The following is a 21,490-nucleotide window of genomic DNA, read 5'->3' on the forward strand; positions in this document are numbered from 1 at the left end:
CCAATTCTGTATTTTGAGACGGGGTTTCACCATGTTGGCCAGGCTGGTCTCGAACTCCTGACCTCAGATGATCCGCCCGCCTTGGCCTCCCAAAGTACTGGGATTACAGGCTTGAAACACTGCGCCCGGCCTTTTTTTTGGCGGGGGAGAGGGGCGGAGTCTCGCTCTGTCACCCAGGCTGGAGTGCAGTGGGGCAATTTCGGCTCACTGCAACCTCCACCTCCTGAGCTCAAGTGATTCTCGTGCCACAGCCTCCCAAGCAGCTGGGATTACAGACGTGTGCCTCCATGCCCGGCTAACTTTTGTATTTTTTAAAAGTAGAGATGGTGTTTTACCATGTTGGCAAAGCTGATCTCAAACTTTCCACCTCAGGTGACCCGCCTGCCTTGGTCTCCCAAAATCCTGGGATTACAGGTGTGAGCCATAGCGCCTGGCCAGAGCTTAAGTTTAGACAAAAGCATAAAAACTAACGTCTAAAAACAGCACACAGTCAGGATGAACAACAAATCTGGACCAATACAATGGGGAGGACAAAAAGATGTGAATAATGGACTGACATTTCATGTTCCTGGAGAGAACTTAGTATCCCATCCCACATTGTTTCGCGATTTAACGTTAACATTTATACAAAAGTTATTAATTAGAACAAGTTATTGATTAGAATTAACTTGATTAGAAAAACCTGGAAAAACATACCCTAAAGTGCAGCCAGGTGATCACTCTTCTTGATCACCTATGTAGTGTTTCATAGGGTACTCTGGTGTGAATACCACTTTCCAAAGGTCTTTCACTTTGCATTTTTCTTTGTATCCAGAATTGATAAAATTACCAGGACTATTTCACAGTAATCAGACTTAGAAAATCTTAACACTAACTAGACGCTAAGGCTATACATTCTTACAATGTCTCAAGTCTATTGCTGGCCATCAGGAGCACCTGGATACACAGAACACATGAAAGTTTGCGAAAAAGGAATCAAAGCAACAGGAGGAGTCTGGTTTGAACGGTTATTTCATTCAAATTACATTAAGGACTGCTAACTGGTTTCTGCCCCACAAAACTAACCTTTGTGCATGTTTCCAAACTATAACGCAGGTCCTCCTGGGGCAACGGTTAGATAAATTAACAAATTCTTAGACTTTGCGCTCCCCTTTTCCAAACTCCAAGTCGACCACTCCCCATTTGTTAACAGAAACTTTTAATGTAACTGATTAGATTTCTAACCTTTCCTAGGGAGAACCAGTTCAATTCTAAAAGAGTTGGTCACATGGGTTGCTAAATTAAAATATAAAGCATTTCCTAACATGGAAGCGAGGCTCGTCAATTGTGGTTATTTTTATCAGTAACTTTAAATATGGATTCACAGATTATCAATTTATGGTTGGCCTGGGTGTTAGAAGATGACCTAATCCCATCCCCATTTTCATGTAAAAAACTGAAACTAAAGCTCTGTAAAGTCAAATGATTTAAAATCATCTGACTAGGCCGAGAAAGGATTAGATCTCTAGAGCATTACGGTAACTTTCGCAAACTGGTACGGTAATCTTTCGCAAACTGATAGCATCATCTGGCGACCCTGCTTTTCTGAAAATCTTGTCAATTATTCAGTTCCTTAAATTCCGTCAGCTACAACAGATGCATCAGCTCTTTCCACACTAACTTGAAAGAAGCACATTAGAAAATAGTCCTGACTTTTTTCTTGAGATCAGTAACTAATGAACTGACCTCCACCAGTCCTGCCTCAGGTCGTTAATGGTAAAAATTCTGTATGTCAGCCGCGTTTTGAGGCCTGTCCAGGGTGCCTGTGATTCCCACACGTCGGAGCCGCAGGGATTTTCAGTACATGCCCTCAGGTGGGCGCCGCAGTCACAGACACTGGTCCCTGGCATTTGGAAACAGGAGAGGTGGTCCGAAGGGCTAAGAGGTTTTTCTTGCAACCTTTAAATTACAAGCAAGAAAAACGTGGGTTTTATTTCGGGCACAGGAATGGAATGAATTCGGAAATGGAAAACTAGAGGCCTGCGGGGGAAGGAGGCACAAGCGCGAGAAGAAAGGGAAAGGCCTTTCTCTCTGGTGACGCGCGATCACGAGGCGTTTTCTCTACGTGGACGCTGACCATTGGCGGAGACCGAACTGACGTCCCGGAACTTGTCCGGACGCGAACGGCGCCAAAGGCGGTCCTGCCCTGAAAGTCGGCTAGGCGCGCGCGCTCCCGCGGCACGCCGCGCCTCCGCTCTCCGCCCGCCAACCCGCTGGTCCAGTCTTTCTTCGCGCCCGCTTGGCTCCGCCCCCTTCCCAGCTCGCTCCTCCCCCACCAGACTGGCGGCGCGCGGAAAACGCGTCACGTGACGACTGGCCCCGCCTCTTCCTCTCGGTCCCATATTGAACTCGAGTTGGAAGAGGCGAGTCCGGTCTCAAAATGGAGGTAAAACCGCCGCCCGGTCGCCCCCAGCCCGACTCCGGCCGTCGCCGTCGCCGCCGGGGGGAGGAGGTATTAGGGGGAGAGCGGGGGGTTGGTGGGGAATGGCCGGCGTGGGGGGCCTGGTTCGGTGGGAGCGGGGAGGCCGGGTGAACCGGGGCAGCCGTCCCGCGCTCTTGCGTTGAGACGGGCGGTGGGAGGGGGAGGGGAGCGGGCCTTGGAGACCTCCTCGGGGCCCTTCACCCGCCTCGCCTTCACCTTCGGCTGCACAGGCGGCCCCTTGGAGGCGCGGCGTGGTCGGGGAGGCCCCGGGAGGGAATGCGGCCTGCCGGTTGCGCGGCCTCCGAAGCGAGGCCGAGGGCGGCATGGCGGGCCCCGGCGGGAGCGGTTGGGAAGAGGTTGTGGGGGAGGGGAAGGGACGAGCAGGCACATCCGGGCGAGCGAGCAAGCGGGCGGCGGCCACATTGACATTGATCCGCCGCCGCGTTACGAAATGGCGCATTGGCCCGCAATGGCCGCCGCCTCGCTGTGCCGCCGGGAAAGAGAGCCTGGGATTGGAGGGAAGAGGGCGGAGGCGGCCCGGCAGAAAATGCCGCAAATGGCCTCGAAGCACGAGAAGGTAGTGCTTTCGCTGAAGTTCGGCGAACGCTTTTGTAGGCATTTTACCGGTCCTCTCCGCGAGGAGAGGTCGATAATTGGCCTGTTCTTTTCTTCGCAGCATCCTGTTGGAAATAGGAGATTGTTAAAAACTTTGCTGCTTTTTAGAATACTTCCTGTTTTTCTGAAGTAGTTACATTACACTTCTCAAACCGCCATGTGGGCGAAGAACTTAGTATTTGAGAACTTCAGTGCAGATATGAAAAACAACCCAGCCAGCTTTTTACCGACCCCGGCCTTTGGGGAGGGTGGGTGGAGAAGAATTTGAATGTAGATGTTAAGGAAGAATTTAAAAATGTTTTTTATCTTCATGTTTTCCCATTCTTTGAGTCGGCTCTGCTTGTAGTTTCCTGGAATTTTATTTAGAGGACTGCAACCAAAGTTGAAATTTTCACTTGTTTGCAGTACATTTAATGTGGATCCTAAATATTTTTGTCGATTTCGTTATTGTCAATCGAATACATTTATCCAAGACTTGAAAAGATGAGACTACGTGAATTAATTAATGCTTTAGGCTCTTAACGTTTTTTCTAGCATGTGACAATCTCTTCACATTAAATGCCTTAACATCTCTACCTCTAGAAGACACTTGAAGACATGAGAATGTAACTGTGAGCCCCCTTATTTAAGGACTTCGGGTGAAGGAAACCTTAATGCATGCATTAAATGACAGTTCATGCAATGTGTTAAGAAGTCTGACTGAAGTATAAAACAATTTCAAGACACCCTAATTCTTCAAAATCTCAATTTTTGTTTTGCTGTGCTCCGTTCTTATAGTCAGACAATACATACCATTCCTAATGTAAGTCCAACTTGCCAGTTTGTTGTGACTCTTAAAATTGAGTCATAAAATGAAGATTTTTGCAGCATATAACAAACACGGGTTATAGAAAGCTATTTGGTCGGCTTTTTTTTTCCTCTTAGTTTTTTTGGGAAATGCTGGTTTGGCTTAGGAATGCCTATTTTAAATTAAATTGCTTGAAAGCAGTGAGTTTCTGTAAGTTTGACATTTAGAACTTTTAGATTGTTCATCACAGTTTGGAGTTTAAAATTAAAAGCATGTTGGGATGTAGACTGAGAAGAGTTGAAGTGGGATAGATGCAACACTGCTTCTCCAACAATTTAGTGCCTTGGAAAATGACTTCTCATTAGCAACTTCTAAAGTAAAGGTTCTCAGACAATTGCAGCTTTTAAAAAATGAAGGGTTTTTTGATTCTGGATTTGTCTTGGATTTCAATTTACTTGAAGTGATGTTGGCTTTTGAAAGGCTGGTTATAGGTTTCCTTGATATGAGTTAGCCCTTTTAACAGTTGAAGTCTGTATTTCTGGTCAAAGTTTTTGTTGTTTATTTTGTTGTTGTTTTGTTTTTTTGAAACGTAGTATCGCTCCTATCGCCCAGGCTGGAGTGTAATGACACGATCTTGGCTCACTGCATCCTCTGCCTCCTGGCTTCAAGCGATTCTCCTGCCTCAACTTCCCGAGTAGCTGGAATTACTGACGCCTGCCATCGCGCCCAGCTAGTTTTTGTGTTTTTAGTAGAGATGAGGTTTCGCCATGTTGGCCAGGCTGGTCTTGAACTCCTGATCTCAGGTGATCCACCTGCCTCGGTCTCCCAATGTGTTGGGATTACAGGCATGAGCCACCACGCCTAGTGTCTGGTCAAAGTTTTAACTGGACAAAGTGTTAATTGTCACAGGAATTTGATGCTGATTTTCTTACAGTACATTAAAGGCTCTTCATGCATCTTAATCCATCTACCGTAAGATAATTTAAGAGTATTGGTTCTTTCTCTCAGGGCCATGATCCAAAGGAACCAGAGCAGTTGAGAAAACTGTTTATTGGTGGTCTGAGCTTTGAAACTACAGATGATAGTTTAAGAGAACATTTTGAGAAATGGGGCACACTCACAGATTGTGTGGTAAGTTACACTAAGGGAATAGAAGGGTTCTAAGTGTTGAAGAGAATCCATGGAGGTGTTTTCAACGTTATAAAACTTTTATTTTGTAGGTAATGAGAGACCCCCAAACAAAACGTTCCAGGGGCTTTGGTTTTGTGACTTATTCTTGTGTTGAAGAGGTGGATGCTGCAATGTGTGCTCGACCACACAAGGTTGATGGGCGTGTAGTGGAACCAAAGAGAGCTGTTTCTAGAGAGGTATTTTAATAATATATTGTGTAATATGTGAAATTGTTGTGAAAGTTTGTTTCTTGACTTAATATATTACTTTATTTATAGGATTCTGTAAAGCCTGGTGCCCATCTAACAGTGAAGAAAATTTTTGTTGGTGGTATTAAAGAAGATACAGAAGAATATAATTTGAGAGACTACTTTGAAAAGTATGGCAAGATTGAAACCATAGAAGTTATGGAAGACAGGCAGAGTGGAAAAAAGAGAGGATTTGCTTTTGTAACTTTTGATGATCATGATACAGTTGATAAAATTGTTGGTAAGTAACAATTTATGGTAACTTGAATGAGAAAGTAGAGGTGGGTTTTGTCTTGAACTGAATTTGCTAATTTGCTTGTAATTTTCTGTTGCGTGTAATGGCATTTATAGTGTATAGTCAGTTTTGATAGTGTCTGTACCTGTGTAATCAGTATCCAGATCAAGAAATAAACATTAACATCTCAGAATGCTCCTTCATTCCCAGAGTAACTACCTGATTATGTCTTAATGGGTTACATAATGACAGGGTATCTCGTATATGTGCTTTTCCAAACATAAAATAACTTTCTGTTTTGTTTGATTAAAAAAAAATTTAGTTCAGAAATACCACACTATTAATGGGCATAATTGTGAAGTGAAAAAGGCCCTTTCTAAACAAGAGATGCAGTCTGCTGGATCACAGAGAGGTGAGTAGGACCATACACATGTACACAGTGGACGTGAGTCGTGTTTGTAAGGTTCTCAAAAATCTCCCTTGCCTGTGTTAAAGGTCGTGGAGGTGGATCTGGCAATTTTATGGGTCGTGGAGGAAACTTTGGAGGTGGTGGAGGTAATTTTGGCCGTGGTGGAAACTTTGGTGGAAGAGGTAGGCTGTTTATCTTCTGAGTACATGCACAGCTAACATTTCAGTAAGTTGAATATATGATTTTAATTCATTTCTTGTTTTTCCTCAGGAGGCTATGGTGGTGGAGGTGGTGGTAGCAGAGGTAGTTATGGAGGAGGTGATGGTGGATATAATGGATTTGGAGGTGATGGTACGTGGCTTATTTTCATTGATTGATATTTTAACTTACTGAAAATTGTTTATTATACTTTTCTAATTTTAGTCAAAGCTTGAATGGCTTAATGGTTAAGGTGTATTTCCAAACTAATGCCATAGAAGAGCAGGAACCCTTTTTCCCCTAAAGATACATTAGCTGCTCTTTTTCAGCAAGTAGCAGGGGTTGAGCCAGATTGTTTTATTAAGTCTGAGACTGTATTTTTCTTAGTGAAATTTTATAAAAGAAAAACTGATTTTTTTTTTAACTATCACAAGATGGTTAAACACTTACTTTTATTCTTACTAGTGCAGATACTTGATATCCTATTATTATTAGCTATTACCAGGCTTCAGAGTGTTGAATCAACTCATTGGCTTATTTGTCAGTGGCTTAAATGTAATATAAAACCATAGTTGAGTAATCCTAGCTGTTCAGGAGGCTGAGGCCGAAGGGTTGCTTAAGGTGAGGCTTTTGAGACCAGTCTGAGCAACATAAGGAGAGACTGTGTCTCTAGCAAAATAAAGTAGGGGAACGTGGTGGCACATGCCCATAGTCTAGCTACTCAGGAGGGTGAGATGGGAGAATGACTTGAGCCCAGCAGTTCAAGGCTGCATTGCTGTGGTTGCACAACTGTACTTGAGCCCGGGCAACAGAGCAAGACTCAGTCTCTTACGCACACACACCAGAATTGAATAACTCGACTATATACTTGAAACGTCTTTGTGTGGTCTTGTTTTTTGTTTGTTGTTTTTTTTTAGGTGGCAACTATGGCGGTGGTCCTGGTTATAGTAGTAGAGGGGGCTATGGTGGTGGTGGACCAGGATATGGAAACCAAGGTGGATATGGTGGCGGTGGTGGAGGATATGATGGTTACAATGAAGGAGGAAATTTTGGCGGTGGTAAGCATTCACTTGTTTCATTTAAATGTTAAATATTCGTTGCTAATAGTTGGCATGACACATTTGAAAAGTGTTAAAAGTTAGCATTTGATCAAATTTTATGTTCTGTAATATTAAAAAATACTAAAATGGTGGGTAGTTCAAACCAAATTTTCTTGACTTTGCTGGTTATTTGGTAAAATGTATTCAACTCTTTTTTTTTTTTTTTTTTTTTTTTTGAGATGGAGTCTTGCTCTGTTGCCCAGGCTGGAGTGCAGTGGTGTGATCTCAGCTCATTGCAGTTTCCGCCTCCCGGGTTCAAGCGATTCTCCTGCTTCAGCCTCCCAAGTAGCCGGGAGTACAGGTGCATGCCAGTATGCCCGGCTATTTTTTTGTGTTTTTAGTAGAGACGGGGTTTCACCATGTTAGCCAGGATGGTCTCGATCTCCTGACCTGGTGATCTGCCCGCCTCTGCCTCCCATAGTGCTGGAATTACAGGCATGAGCCACCATGCTCAGTCAGATGTACTCAATTCTTAATTGAGTAGTTAAAAATGAACATTTACCAGTATTTAATACATGTTTTACATGTAAAAGATTGGGAGTTTATTTATTGCCAAAATGTTACTTAACTCTTAGGTACTTTTAAACTGGACAATTGGGAATAAAATGTTTGAATACTCCAATCATGTTGAAGTGCGCAGATTGCCATCGAGGGCTTAGGTTAACAAAGTACTTTGGGTCTTAATATGTCACAGGTAGTTGCAGAGTTCAAGCAAGCAAGTATAGGTCATTAATCCAGAATACTGTTAAAAGCTTTCTTAGGAATGGACTGTTTTGTTGGACCTAATTAACATGTCAGTGACAGATGAGTGAAGTTTTAACAAGTTATAATGCCTTCTTATTGTTTTAAATGTTATACTGCATCAGAATCATAGTAAATTTTAATGGTGTTAATGGTAGAGACAACATGGGCCTAGAAGATAGCATCTAATATAGACAAAATGTTGATTGTATTTGAATACCCTGACATCAGTTATCCCAAGTGGTGCTACCAAAGTGATGTGTATAAGCATGCTACCATAATTCTTAAAAGATAATAATTACATACATTAAAAGGGGAAAATGATTATTGTGTAGGTAAACCACACATAAAACCTTTATGATTTCAGGTAACTATGGTGGTGGTGGGAACTATAATGATTTTGGAAATTATAGTGGACAACAGCAGTCAAATTATGGACCCATGAAAGGGGGCAGTTTTGGTGGAAGAAGCTCGGGCAGTCCCTATGGTGGTAAGTACTTTCTTAAATCAATTCTTTAGAGCCTTTTTAATTAAAGAAATGTGTATACTTCTTTTAAAATACTATGTCTATTTTTAGGTGGTTATGGATCTGGTGGTGGAAGTGGTGGATATGGTAGCAGAAGGTTCTAAAAACAGCAGAAAAGGGTAGGTATCTTTAAATTTTTATTATGATGATAAAAGAATATGTGGAACTGTTCACTGAGTGTAATAATTTTTTTATCCTGTATTATTCAACAGGCTACAGTTCTTAGCAGGAGAGAGAGCGAGGAGTTGTCAGGAAAGCTGCAGGTTACTTTGAGACAGTCGTCCCAAATGCATTAGAGGAACTGTAAAAATCTGCCACAGAAGGAACGATGATCCATAGTCAGAAAAGTTACTGCAGCTTAAACAGGAAACCCTTCTTGTTCAGGACTGTCATAGCCACAGTTTGCAAAAAGTGCAGCTATTGATTAATGCAATGTAGTGTCAATTAGATGTACATTCCTGAGGTCTTTTATCTGTTGTAGCTTTGTCTTTTTCTTTTTCTTTTCATTACATCAGGTATATTGCCCTGTAAATTGTGGTAGTGGTACCAGGAATAAAAAATTAAGGAATTTTTAACTTTTCAATATTTGTGTAGTTCAGTTTTTCTACATTTTAGTACAGAAACTTTAACAAAATGCAGTTTTGAAGGTGTTTCCTTGTGAGTTAACAAGTAAAGAAGATCATTGTTAATTACTATTTTGTATGAATTTTGCTAAAGTTAACTGTAAAGAAACACCTGCTGACTTGCAGTTTAAGGGGAATCTAGTCTCCCCATTTCCAAACCATGATATGAATGGGCGCTGACATGTGGAGAGAATAGATAATTTGTGTGTTTGCAATGTGTGTTTTAGATAAATAGGATTGGGTATTTAAATTAGCGTTTGTGAATTTAATAGCATTAAGATTACCTTCAAATGAAAAAAATCTCAAAATTTCTATTTGGTTTTTGTGCATTTTCTTTTAAAATGTAATCATATGATTTTAGTGTGTTAGACTTGCTGAGTCTTAGCTGTGTTTAGAACATCTCCATACATTTACCTTGGTCAAATTTGAACTGCTGCCATAGGTTTTGGGTGTAAAGAATGTTTACTGTCCTCCATTTAAATTCTGAAAAGGGATAGTGGATGTTTTCCCTCTCCTACGTTAGAAACCATTCTTAAAAACTTTTACAAATATAGAACCATTAAGCCTGCTATATCTGAGCAAATTAGTAGGTACCTTTTTTTTTCTTTTTTTTAAAGCACAAGAGGCCCATAAATCTTGAGTTACTTTCCTTAGTTTAGTTTTTTTTTGATACAAGTTTTCAGAGCAAGAGAATAAAAATGATGCGTTATTAAACCCCTGACTGGCTGGCATGCTTTCCTGTTTGTATTCTATACATTTTGCTGGATGAAACCAAGGATAGTTTAGGTATAATTGTCCAAAATAATCTAACTGCAGCAGAAATGTAGCACAGTTGCTTAGTACAGGCTTCTCACTTCCTACAGACCTGAATTCAAATTTGGATAGTCTTGAGTTCTTAAATGCCCAAAGAACACACTGTTATTTCTTGTGTATATTTCAACATAAATCATGTTGTTACCAATTGGTTTGGAAGGCCCTGGTTGAGAAGACTTAGATAATAAGGTCATATATATATATATAGTAATATAAACCAATGTCTACTGTTTTGCGCCAGCTAGTGCTTACAATTTCTTTTGAGCCCTGAGTATGTGCCCTGCTGTTACTCTTTCTTTGGTAGTTGAACGTTGAATTCAAGTCTTTCTTTTTGTTTAAGAAGTACTAAGCAAACAAGCAATAAAAAGGGGAATGGGGCGTGCTAGTGTTTGAATATGCTCTCTTGTTGCTCTAATTCTGTGCCTCTGTGCATTAATATTTGGATGCATGCAATGCCAGCATGGAAATTGGTCTTCACACATACTGCAGTTTTCCAGAAACATTCACAAAACAATAAATGTAACAGACATTCCGTTTGTTAATGGGCATATATGTGAAAAGCAGTGTAGAAAATAGGCTAATATTAGAAAATGGTTAAGTCCTTAATAACTTCAAGTGTGGTTATATAATGGACACTGTCAATGTTCATAACTTAAACCTGGGTACCTGGTCAAAATAATGCTTGGGAAACATTAAAATTGAGCTAAATTGTCTCAAGTTCTTTTATTCATATAAATAAAGTTTAAAGGAATGGGGGAGATTAACATTTCCTGTTTTATGTTTGTGAAATTATTTGACACAACCTTGACAGTATCCTTTAATGGCATGAGGTTAATTGTACTGTTAACCAACTTTCTATGTTCTGGAACTAGTATTATAGTGAAAACATTTACAGTAAGTTAATGTTTACAACCTATAAGCAGGTGAAATCTGTGTATGTGACCTGTTTATAAGTTGTATTAGCTTAGATCTTGTGAACAGTGTGGAAAAGTAAGCCATGAGGAGAGCGATTTAACCAGCTTTAAAGGACCTAAGATGTGCTTTTTAAGCACAGTGTGGATCAAAGGAAACTCACTAAGACAGGACTTCAGCAGCCTTTTGTGTTTGGACAAGTCAGCATAAATAAAGAATGACAAGGCAGCAGCAAGAGCTTCAACTACAGAGAAGTGAAGGCATAAGATACTATGATGATAGTGAGCAACTTTCCAAAAGCTAGTTAAATCTGCTTATTACAACTGAAATATCGAAGAAAGTCTAGCAGGAAGGAGCTCTTCGCCTTTTGGAACATCAATGAGAGATAGTTGCCACAGTCACTAGGTCTAGCATTTAGACCTGCAAGGAAGGGCAATAAGCATTAGGTAAGGCTTGAATTTGAATTTTTTCACTAATTAAAGAGTAATTTTTTGTAAAGCAAGGTAAGAGTAATCTTTTTGATTTGCAGGTTGAATGAGAACCCTACTTGCCTAAATGAGGAATGTCTTTCCTACCATCTAAAATACGAAGGTTTCTGGCTGGGTAAGGTTTGTAGTTGACAGTAAAACCTGATGACACCATTTGTTTCCCTGCAAGTCTACATTACATATTTCACAACTTGGTCCCTCTCTAGTAGGCACATTGGTAAAATTCTTCGACTGAAAACTACCTGGGTACCATGTCCAACACATTTTAAACCTTAGTTTTAAAAATTATCCTGCAAAATAGCCATAAGTATTAATATCAAGTCAGTTGTGACCCCTCGTGTATGCAATTCATTATTAGTGTCTTCAGGGTAAACTCAATTTTTGGTAAGAGAAAGTAGCTTCAGCTTTTCTGAAAACCATTTTTGTAATAAGCATGACACACAACACACTAAGCTGCCAATCCTCATACTAGGAAAACACCTTCAGAGGAACATTAAAAGTTACCAGGGCCAGGCACAATGGCTCACGCCTGTATTCCCAGCACTTTGGGAGGCCGCGGCAGATGGATCCCGAGTCCAGGAGTTTGACACTAGCCTGGGCAACATAGCGAGACCCTGTCAACAAAAAATAAAAATTAGCTGGGCCTGGTGGTACACATCTGTAGTCCCAGCTACTTGGGAGGCTGAGGTGGGAGGAAGCCTTGATCCCAGGCAGTTAAGGCTGCAGTGAGCTGACTGCCCCACTGTATTCCAGCCTGGGTTACAGACCCCATCTCAAGAAAAGTTTACCAGATGTCATGGATAAAGGTTGGTCTTCAAGTGGCCTCATACGTTCTCTTGCATATAAATTCAGGGAATTCATTGGACCAATAGGTTACATTTAGCTTCCTTTTTTGTTTTGGTTCATCTGTTAGGCAGTGAGGGCCTAATTAGTGCTCCTTTGTGAAAAGACGTTTTCCTGAAGAATACTGAATTACTGTTCAAACTGGTTGTTGGGTAATAAGGGCTGTTTTTGCTGCCCCCAAGAGGGCTTAACCATTTAGGTGGTTAGTTTACTTAAGCAAAAATCCTTTGGAGACAGATAGTGAATATGCAAAGTAGTTTCTAAATTATCAGTTCCCTACATGAAGACGCAGTTTGCCAGTGTTTAGTCTCAGAAAATGACTGGTTGGCTCTGTATCTAAATCAGAACCCAATTTCTACACGTGTTGAATAAGGTAACAGCCTTTGATGAATTTCCCTCACAACATGGTTTTAGTGAAGCAAACATTTTTATTTTTTAAGGGCATTGTTCTTTCTAGTTCATTTCTTTTTATGAAATAAAATTATTTTGTTTAAACATAGTTCCATTGTCGTTTCTGAAAAATAACAGTATTCTAAGTTGTAGCAGCAGTTAAAAAAAAAATTGTTATATAAGTGGTTGGGGCAGATTTAACTGATTTTGTTAAACCAATTTGTAGGTTACTGCTTCTAATATTACACTTCTAAAAAGCTGAATTTATACTCGTGTCCTAAAGGAGAGTATGTGGTAATGAAGTACATTTGTTAAGTAACTAATTGAAATAGGCTTGGTTTTAAGAGTTCCGATACATAATAGTCAAAAGTTGAAACCTAATTGACAGTATCTCTCGGAGTTCCAGTAATGTCACAAATTAGTGAATAAGCATGCCAGTGTGCAAGGGTAATGTAAGGATTGTTAGCCTATCTATTCAAAATTACTTTAAAACTTCAGTATGTTTTCTGATTTTTAAGAATTCAGAAGTGTTCTGTAATGGATTCAGATGTTTCATTTGTAGTATAATGAAATGTTTACAGAAAGATAACTTTTTCATTAAAATATTTTTAGAAATGTGTGTGTTGTTTTGTCACTTCACAATGTTCATGTGACTTAAACACTATAGGTGAATATTTTGACTTATTTTACCAGTAAGTAATAAAACAACAGGAAACTTGGAGTGAGCCTTTATCCGTTATTTTAAAAATATGTGAATTCTATTATATGGGAAATAAGCCATGGGAAATAGGCATGGAAGAAAAAATACTTTTTAAAGTTATCAGCACTTGTTGCCTAAAATAGTTTAGGTCTTGACAATATATTAGGTATTTGGGTGATACCTGTGAGGCATCTGAACCTTTGAGGGGAAAAAGGATAAACGAGTGAGTGAATAGAAAAAAACTAGGAGAAAAAGGTGGTTGCTAGGAGGGAAAGGGCATTTCAGATGTTGGAATTCCCTAGTTTCTTGATCTTGAGAGACCGAGGCAGTGGAGTGGTTCAGAACTATATGGTTAAAGTAAGTTGGGGAAAACCTTTCAGGAAATTTAGTAGTCTTAAACTACACTGATTTAACCCAAGAGGAAAAGGGTAAGGATGATGTGGGTAATGATTATCTGTTTTGCTGGATTCATTTATGGGGGTAGGTCGTTGATAATTTTTTTATTTGAAATTACAACGTGTATTTGGATTTCTAGCCTTAATAGCTATTAAGCATTTTCCCAATACAGTTTTTTCAAGTGAAATACTTCATAAGTTGAAGCCAGATGAGGGTTCTTGGCTAGCTGTTAGACTTAATGCAAACTCATTTTGCTTGTATTCAAACACTGGTTTCATATTCTGTGCAGTTAAGTAATCTTAAAGAATGGCATGTCTAGGCTGGGCATGGTGGCTCACACCTGTAATCCCAGCACTTTGGGACACCAAGGCAGATCACAAGGTCAGGAGATTGAGACCATCCTAGCTAACATGATGAAACCCCATCTCTACTAAAAAATACAAAAAAATTAGCTGGGCGTGGTGGTGGGCACCCGTAGTCTCAGCTACCCACCCAGGAGGCTGAGGCAGGAGAAGGTCGTGAACCCAGAAGTCGGAACGTGCAGTGAGCGGAGATCGCACCACTGCACTCCAACTTGGGTGACAGCGAGATTCCGTCTCAAAAAAGAATGGTGTGTCTAATAATTTCAGTTTAATACTTAGGTCCTGGAATAATAAAGGACGAGTGTGGACTTACTTCCAACAAATGTGTATTTACCCTTGTTTTCTCCCAGTAAAAGGACATTGTTATATAAACTGCAAAATAGGAAATGAGATAAAATTTGAGTTTGCATGTGTGCGTCACGAACGTAGTAAATGTTGTAGATTGTTTTCTTTTGCAAAAATTGGATACATTGGGTTGATTTTTAACTTTGGATTGAATATACTACAATGCCAAGGTTTAGGGGAATGTAAGGTGGTAATAGGTAAAAGCCATTTTAAGCTTAGTACATTTTCAGTGACCCTAACACCAGGTAATGGCAAGGGCACATTGAAGTGTACATTGTGCACAGTTCTGAAAGCTTGCTAGGAAATGGGAATTAACCCATACTGTTCAACTTTTATTGGTAAAGAAATAGTAACTGGGTGAAGGGTATACACAAGAATGTTGACAGCTTAAAAATACCTTAAAATATATGAAAGAGTTACATACACTACATCCATATATATAGCCACTAATTACTTAAAGGACTTGTCATCGTAAAGGAATTGTGTAAAATGTTTAGCTGTATCTGGAGGCTCCAGGTAACTTAATTTTTTAATTGTATTAACTGCTGTTCAGTAAATGCTGAGTAAACTTACATCCTTTATATCAAAAGAATTCTGATGGATTGTCTATTTGAAGTCAGTGGTCTTATTTTTCTCAATAGGTACTGAAAGAAAACGTAATTCGTAGGTTTTTGTTACTCTGATTCTTGGGTCAGATTTTATCAGTAAGAAATGTTAAATACACAATGTAAAAGCAGTTTTGTGAGCTTGGGCAGGTTACTTGGTTCCTTTTAATGCCGTGCTCTCTGGCAGTTTGGTATTCCAGCAGGCCCCTTAGAATGTTGATTTTTACATGGCATGAGATACAGGTGAGATTACTCAAATGTTACATGAAAATAATTACCAAAATATTAAGTATTTGAAACACTAAATTAGGCCTAATGGTGGGTCTGATTTCTAACATTGAAGTTCTGATGCGTAAGTGATAATGTGGTTTAAATTGTAGTTTAAGCCAAGTACAGTGAAATACCAGTGGTTCATTGTCTGGAATAGTGAAGGAAATGAAGTAAAAATGAAGAAGAAAGTTTCTTCCCATCAAAATTCTCAGACCTAAAAACTACAGGTTAAGAACTGTTTTTAACCTGATTCCCCCACACACACACTTACACACTTTTTTTTTTTTTTTTTTTGGTGGTAAAATGGATTTATAATCCCCTCCCTCAATCAGAAGGTTAAATTCAATAGCTTAAAGAACTTAACCTAGCACCTGTCTTATGGACCCTAAAGATAGCATCTTGGTAATGCTGGATACTGTCTTACAAGGATATCCTGAAGCATACCTAAAATTCTAATGGGTGATAAAAGTTATGCCAATGTCTTTCCCACTCCACCCCAATATAGGATTGAAGTTTTCTAGTCTTTAATTTTTTCAGTTCTCAGGTGTTAAACAGCATCAACTGAAGACAAAGCACCCTGGTAGCTATGTTTAAATGGATGTATTCTGAAGCTTAGTCACAAATACGGATATGGCAAACATTTGAGCAGTGCCCCTGTCAAAAACAGGAACTTGGGAAATCTTGGCAAGAAGATAGGTTTTTATGTAAAGTGGTGTGCAATTATAGTTTGATAGTCAAATTTGAGCACAGGTATAAAACAACGCAAATGCAGATCAAGAGAAATGAACAATTGGTTTTATTAGTCATGGCATAGTTGGGATTTGTTATTTGAAATTTATAATTTCTCACAATGTTTTATACTTCACTGTAGTATTTTTAGGTATCATAAGTTTCTATGGCCAGTTACCTTGTATAATTGGTCAGAATACTTTGAAGTTTACTTCCAAAGAATGTCTGTTTTTGTCTGCCCAGCAATGCTCTTCCCCCTTCAAATACCAGTCAATGTTAGGTGCTCCAGGTAGGGCTGCTGCTGAGATTCTTGCCACCATCTCCCCACTCACAATTTGGTCTAAAAATAGTTTGTTGGAGACCTGGGATTATCTGAGCTTGGAAAAGTAATGTCTTCTCCCGAGATTCCCCATCACCACACCATCAGAGGAAGGAAGTTCCTTGATAGCACGTGAAAAATATTCAGGACCCAGAATCTTCACATTTGGCTTGGCGTGGTGGCTCGCGTGTAATCCTAGCACTTTGGGAGGCCAAGGAGGCTCACTTGAGGTCAGGAGTTCCATATACCATCCTGGTCATCATGGTGAAAACCTGTCTCCACTAAAAATGCAAAAAAAAAACACAAAAACTGGCGGGTGGCGGATACCTGTAATCCCAGCTAATTGGGAGGCTGAGGCAGGAGAATCACTTGAACCCGAGAGGTGGAGGTTGCAGTGAGCCGAGATTGTGCCACTGCACTCCGTCGTGGGCAATGGTGGGACTCCAGCTCAAGAAGAACAACACAAAATCTTCACATTTGAACCCTTAGATCCATTAGTCCTTGAAGTCATTTTCTTTTTTTTTTTTTTTTTTTTTTTTTTGAGACGGAGTCTCGCTCTGTCGCCCAGGCTGGAGTGCAGTGGCCAGATCTCAGCTCACTGCAAGCTCCGCCTCCTGGGTTTACGCCATTCTCCTGCCTCAGCCTCCCGAGTAGCTGGGACTACAGGCGCCCGCCACCTCGCCCGGCTAGTTTTTTGTATTTTTTAGTAGAGACGGGGTTTCACCGTGTTTGCCAGGATGGTCTCGATCTCCTGACCTCGTGATCCACCCGTCTCGGCCTCCCAAAGTGCTGGGATTACAGGCTTGAGCCACCGCGCCCGGCCTCTTGAAGTCATTTTCAATGCCAGACAGTGAAATTCTCTTGTAAGCTAATTTGACTGGATTCACTTGTAGCCGAAAAGCATAATACAAGACTAAAGGAAACTGACAAAACACCCATCGTTTATACAATGTTTACTATGAGCTAGGCGCAGTGCTTTTTGTGGGGGTGACCTAGTGAGTACCACTCTGCTTTATAAATGAGAAAATACGCTTAAGAGGAGGCAGAAGAATGGCGTGAGCCCAGGAGGCAGAGCTTGCAGTGAGCCGAGATAGCGCCACTGCACTCCAGCCTGGGTGACAGAGCCAGACTCCATCTCAAAAAAAAAAAAAGTGAGTTGCTAAAGGTGATTCTAGGAATTAGCAGCAGCAAGCCCATGCAGTCTGGTTCCAGGGACAGTATTTCTAACACTACATTGCTCCTAATGGGTTGCTAGGAGTCTTCACTGAATAGTTAACACATGCAGTGCTTATTTTAAACAAATGAATCTCTATTTCCTCACTTTAAAAAGGCAAAACAATATGAACAAGTGAAACGTGCTTAGGTGAGGAAATAATCGGTAACTGAATGATTCATTAGCATGCAGATTTTCACAGGGTTTTGAGGGAGCTTGTTTTTGTACACTCTAGTTTAAACGTCTAATAGATCTCTCAGTATGTCCAAAAAGGAACTGATTTTCCCACCTGGGTCTCCCTCTATCCTGTCTTCTCCATCCTCGGACAACTCAATTCTTAAAGATGTTAAACTTCCTGGACTCAAATCCATTCTACCAGAAAATCCTTTTAGTTCTCTGAGACATGGCAGAATCCGATGTCCCTGACTACCCCCTTCTATCACTCTGGACCAAGCCACCATCATAATGCATGAACCTCTCAATCGGTTTCCCTACTCCCATCCTTACCCTCTATACTGTTCTCAACATACAAGCCAGAGGAAACTTTAAAAGTTGTAGCTCTGAGGCATTTTATAGAACGTTGATACTCAACCCGGGCATGGTGGCTCACGCCTGTAATCCCAGCACTTTGGGAGGCCGAAGCGGACGGATCACGAGGTCAGAAGTTCGAGACCAGCCTGACCAACATGGTGAAACCTCGTCTCTACTAAAAATGCAAAAATTAGCTGGGTGTGGAGGCACACGCCTGTAATCGCAGCTACTCAGGAGGCTGGGGCAGGAGAATCGCTTGAACCCGGGAGGTGGAGGTTGCAGTGAGCTGAGATTGCACTACTGCACTTCAGCCTGGGCGACAGGGCAAGACTCCGTCAAAAAAAAAAAAAAAAAAAAGTTGATTATTTACATACATAAAAAGTAGTAGGAAGCTAAAAGTCATCATACATTTATTTCTTTTTTGGGCTTGACCTAGTAAATCCTTAGCTTCATTGATTTGGGTTGCTATATAAGGAGATCCTTCTTTGGGTGATTTAAGATGGTATTTGTTACTGAGCATCTCTTTTATTTTCCCTTCCTGGCAGTAAGGCTTACAGGTAGTATTGCTGCTTCCCATTTTGTCATTTTGGGTTCAAACCCACCTCTCTAATAGCCACTGCTGAAGGCAGATTTTGGTAGACTTTGAAAATCCTGTTTTACTTCAGGCTATATGTGCTTCCTGGCTTGCAAAACCTGCAGCAGAAATGGCCAGTCCAGCTGCCACCACTGTACTGACCAATCCAGCTTCTTTCTCCTCCATCCGGATTGGTACAGCCACCTGCCACTAACTGCACTCCTTTACCAGAAAGCTAGGCAGCCACTGCCAACAGTCACAAACCCCAGAGGGAACTTTTAAAAACACAGTTGAATGTTACTCCTGAACAGCACCATTAGCTCCCCACCTCACTTATGTAGATTTACGAGGCTCTGTCATATTCCACCGCCATCCCTTTCTTCAGCCACATTGTCCTTGTTTTTTCTCAAATGTGGTTCAGCCTTTGGACCCGCTGTGTCTTGTCTACAGTGCTCTTGGCTATGAGAACAGCTTCTCCCCCCCACCTTCAAATGTTGCCACTTCAGTAAGGCTCTTCCCATTTACAGCCTTAAGTTGTGAGGCTTTTTACTGGTTTTCCCCATCCAATTCCTTCTAACATAGTGGAGTATGCTTGTTACCTCCCCTTCACTAGAATGCAAGTTCCAGGGCAGGGATATTGGTTTTGTCCTTTCTACTTCAAACTGTGCCTAGTGTATAGTGGGTGTGTATCTACTGATGGAAATAAATGAATCAATGCTTTCATGTCAGTGTATAACATTTTCTTGGGTTTAGATGTACCTGCTATTGAAGAGGCAAAGTATCCTCTTGACATACTTTATTTTTTTGTAACCCTGGTACGAGAAATTTAGTATAAAATGATTTTTATATTTTCAAATAAAACATTGTGAAAATGCAAAACATCTAAATTAAAAGAATGATTATCTTATGGAAAATACTACTTGTGAATAAACTCAAAGGAATCCCAAACAAATAATTTAACAGTCATAATAATCCTTTATTAGTACCAGCTCTTAAAATTGTTTTGCCAGAGCTAAACAATTTAATATAAAAAATGCCATTTTTTGTCCATACAGTATTTATAAAAAAGTACATAGTGGTTAGTTTTGCAATAATTTGCTTTTAGCCAGATGTCATATCATCATATAAATCTATGAATATAACAAATGACATAAGAACAGTATAAATAAGTTTTTGTAGTATTTACACTTACACAGAAACTAGCCCAAATGGTGTCCTACGAAATTGTTTATAGTTAAAGTGAAACTACTGATTCAACATACTGACACTCCAATGCTTTTTAAAGTTTCATATTATTTTCTATACTAGTTTTGGCTATAATTTTGCATAGAATTACTTATAAAGTATGAGCATTTCACATCACAGTAGGAGCTTTTAGTATAATAGTACAAAAAAACTAGCTCAGAAAAGGTCAAATCCTCCTAAATCTAGTTTTTCTTAACATCTGGCTTCTTACTTTTGGGAACAAGGAAAACATTGCCATCTCTTGTTTGCTGCAGGGAGTATTCACTAGGAGAATAAGGTTTTCCATCTTCATCACGTAGCATGCTGAAAACTTCGAGATATAAGGTGCTGAGTTGTTTTTTCAGTAGGTGAAGGCTTTTGTCATTTTCTCCTTTTTCTTTGAGCAATTTTTCTTTTTCATCTTTCAAATGATCTAAATCTTGCTCTAGTTCTACTATATTTTCAAGTTTTCTTTTTCTGCAGTTCTGAGCAGCCACTTTATTCTTACCCCTCCTACGTATATCTCGAATTAATGCTAGTTGAGCTTCATTGAACTGCTCTTTGGACATCATTTCGTTGAAGTCAACAACAGGGAGGTTAATGATTTTTTCTACGGGGAATGGGATCTGGAGAGCTTTTGCCCTAAGTTCATCTCTTGTGAGATGAGCCTCCAAGCGGCTTGAATGTTTGTCTTTTGTGAATGGGGTTTTTCGATGACCAGGACTTACAGGCAATTCTTTCTCTGGTGTGTTCTCACATTGGGCATCATGCACGGGAGTGCTCTGCCCCTGAGATGGTGACAAGGGTTGTACCGTATCCCCAGAAGAATGTACTGGTTGTGTTTTAGGACCATTCTGTTTGACACTTCCAGGGGCACTATCTAGCTCTTCCACTTCAGAATCACTGAGGCCAAGTAGTGTGTCTCCACAGCTGGAAGATTCCACTGAGTGTTCTGGTGATGCCACACTGGGACTTGTGTTCAGTGAAATGCCAGAGTCAGAATCATTGAATTCTGCTGTGCTTTCAGGGTGGTTTTGGTTGAAAGCTTTGCAAAGTGATAGATCAGAAACATCAATGGGCCCATTTAGAAGTTCAGAGAGTGAATGGCTTAAAGTAGCAGGTGAGGGCATGCTGTTGCTGATACTGGGCTCAGCTATGAAAGCAGAATAAAATTCATCACCAAAATCTGTGTTGACTGTGGCATCTGAATTTAATGAGTTCACTGTCAGCTGGTTGGGGTCTTCTGTGGAGAGGATGCTGCTGAAGGAATCCTCAAAAGCATTAAGAAAATGTGGACTACAGTTACCTACTTCTTTTTCCATTGAGGGTATAGATGAGTAAAAATGATAATTGTCAGCTTCTGTCAGTTTGGCTTCTGGACTTGGAACCGTGGTAGTCTCAACCAGCTTGTCATTTTCAATGTTAAGACACTGCATGGGAAAGAAGTTTACACTATATAAATCAAAGTTAATCCATGATAATACGTGATAAATTTAGATAAACTCCCTACCCACATTATCTTCACGCTTATCTCTATAATTTATTATCTCTATCATTTAGAGATAATTCTCATTTCCAATACATATTTATGCCTAAGCATATGTATTATTTTCAGAGTTCCCAGATCAGACGTGAGGTTTATAACATTCTATCTTCAAGATAT

The 21,490-nt window shown here is 40.2% G+C and overlaps 2 protein-coding genes and 1 pseudogene across 7 annotated transcripts in view; 1 reads left to right on the top strand and 2 right to left on the bottom strand.

Annotated features, from left to right (window-relative positions):
* Positions 1 to 319: 319 nt before the first annotated feature.
* HNRNPA3 (heterogeneous nuclear ribonucleoprotein A3) lies at positions 320 to 13,176 on the top strand. Of its 3 annotated transcripts, none has more exons than XM_011944029.1 (11): positions 320 to 2,491; positions 4,872 to 4,994; positions 5,084 to 5,230; positions 5,312 to 5,522; positions 5,839 to 5,928; positions 6,012 to 6,107; positions 6,196 to 6,276; positions 7,041 to 7,181; positions 8,332 to 8,454; positions 8,542 to 8,609; positions 8,703 to 13,176. In XM_011944029.1, the coding sequence occupies exons 1-10, from the start codon at positions 2,420 to 2,422 to the stop codon at positions 8,592 to 8,594; spliced, it is 1,137 nt and encodes a 378-aa protein (XP_011799419.1). In that variant the 5' UTR covers positions 320 to 2,419; the 3' UTR covers positions 8,595 to 8,609; positions 8,703 to 13,176. The 3 variants fall into 3 exon arrangements, with proteins under 3 accessions (XP_011799419.1, XP_011799420.1, XP_011799421.1); XM_011944030.1 differs by having other exon boundaries at positions 2,380 to 2,425; XM_011944031.1 differs by having other exon boundaries at positions 2,390 to 2,425; positions 6,012 to 6,083; positions 6,244 to 6,249.
* Positions 11,143 to 18,789, bottom strand: LOC105513221 (annotated as a pseudogene).
* A 766-nt stretch (positions 18,790 to 19,555) lies between these two features.
* The window catches only part of NFE2L2 (nuclear factor, erythroid 2-like 2), a 33,924-nt gene continuing 31,989 nt past the window's right edge, over positions 19,556 to 21,490 (bottom strand). For all 4 annotated transcript variants that reach the window (XM_011944027.1, XM_011944026.1, XM_011944028.1 and 1 more), the window contains exon 5: positions 19,556 to 21,257. In XM_011944027.1, the coding sequence (XP_011799417.1) occupies positions 20,031 to 21,257 (1,227 nt within the window). In that variant the 3' untranslated portion in view covers positions 19,556 to 20,030. The remainder of the gene's footprint in view (positions 21,258 to 21,490) is intronic.

Source organism: Colobus angolensis, unplaced genomic scaffold (assembly GCF_000951035.1).
Source record: "Colobus angolensis palliatus isolate OR3802 unplaced genomic scaffold, Cang.pa_1.0 Scaffold224, whole genome shotgun sequence".
NCBI classification, from domain to species: Eukaryota; Metazoa; Chordata; class Mammalia; order Primates; family Cercopithecidae; genus Colobus; species Colobus angolensis.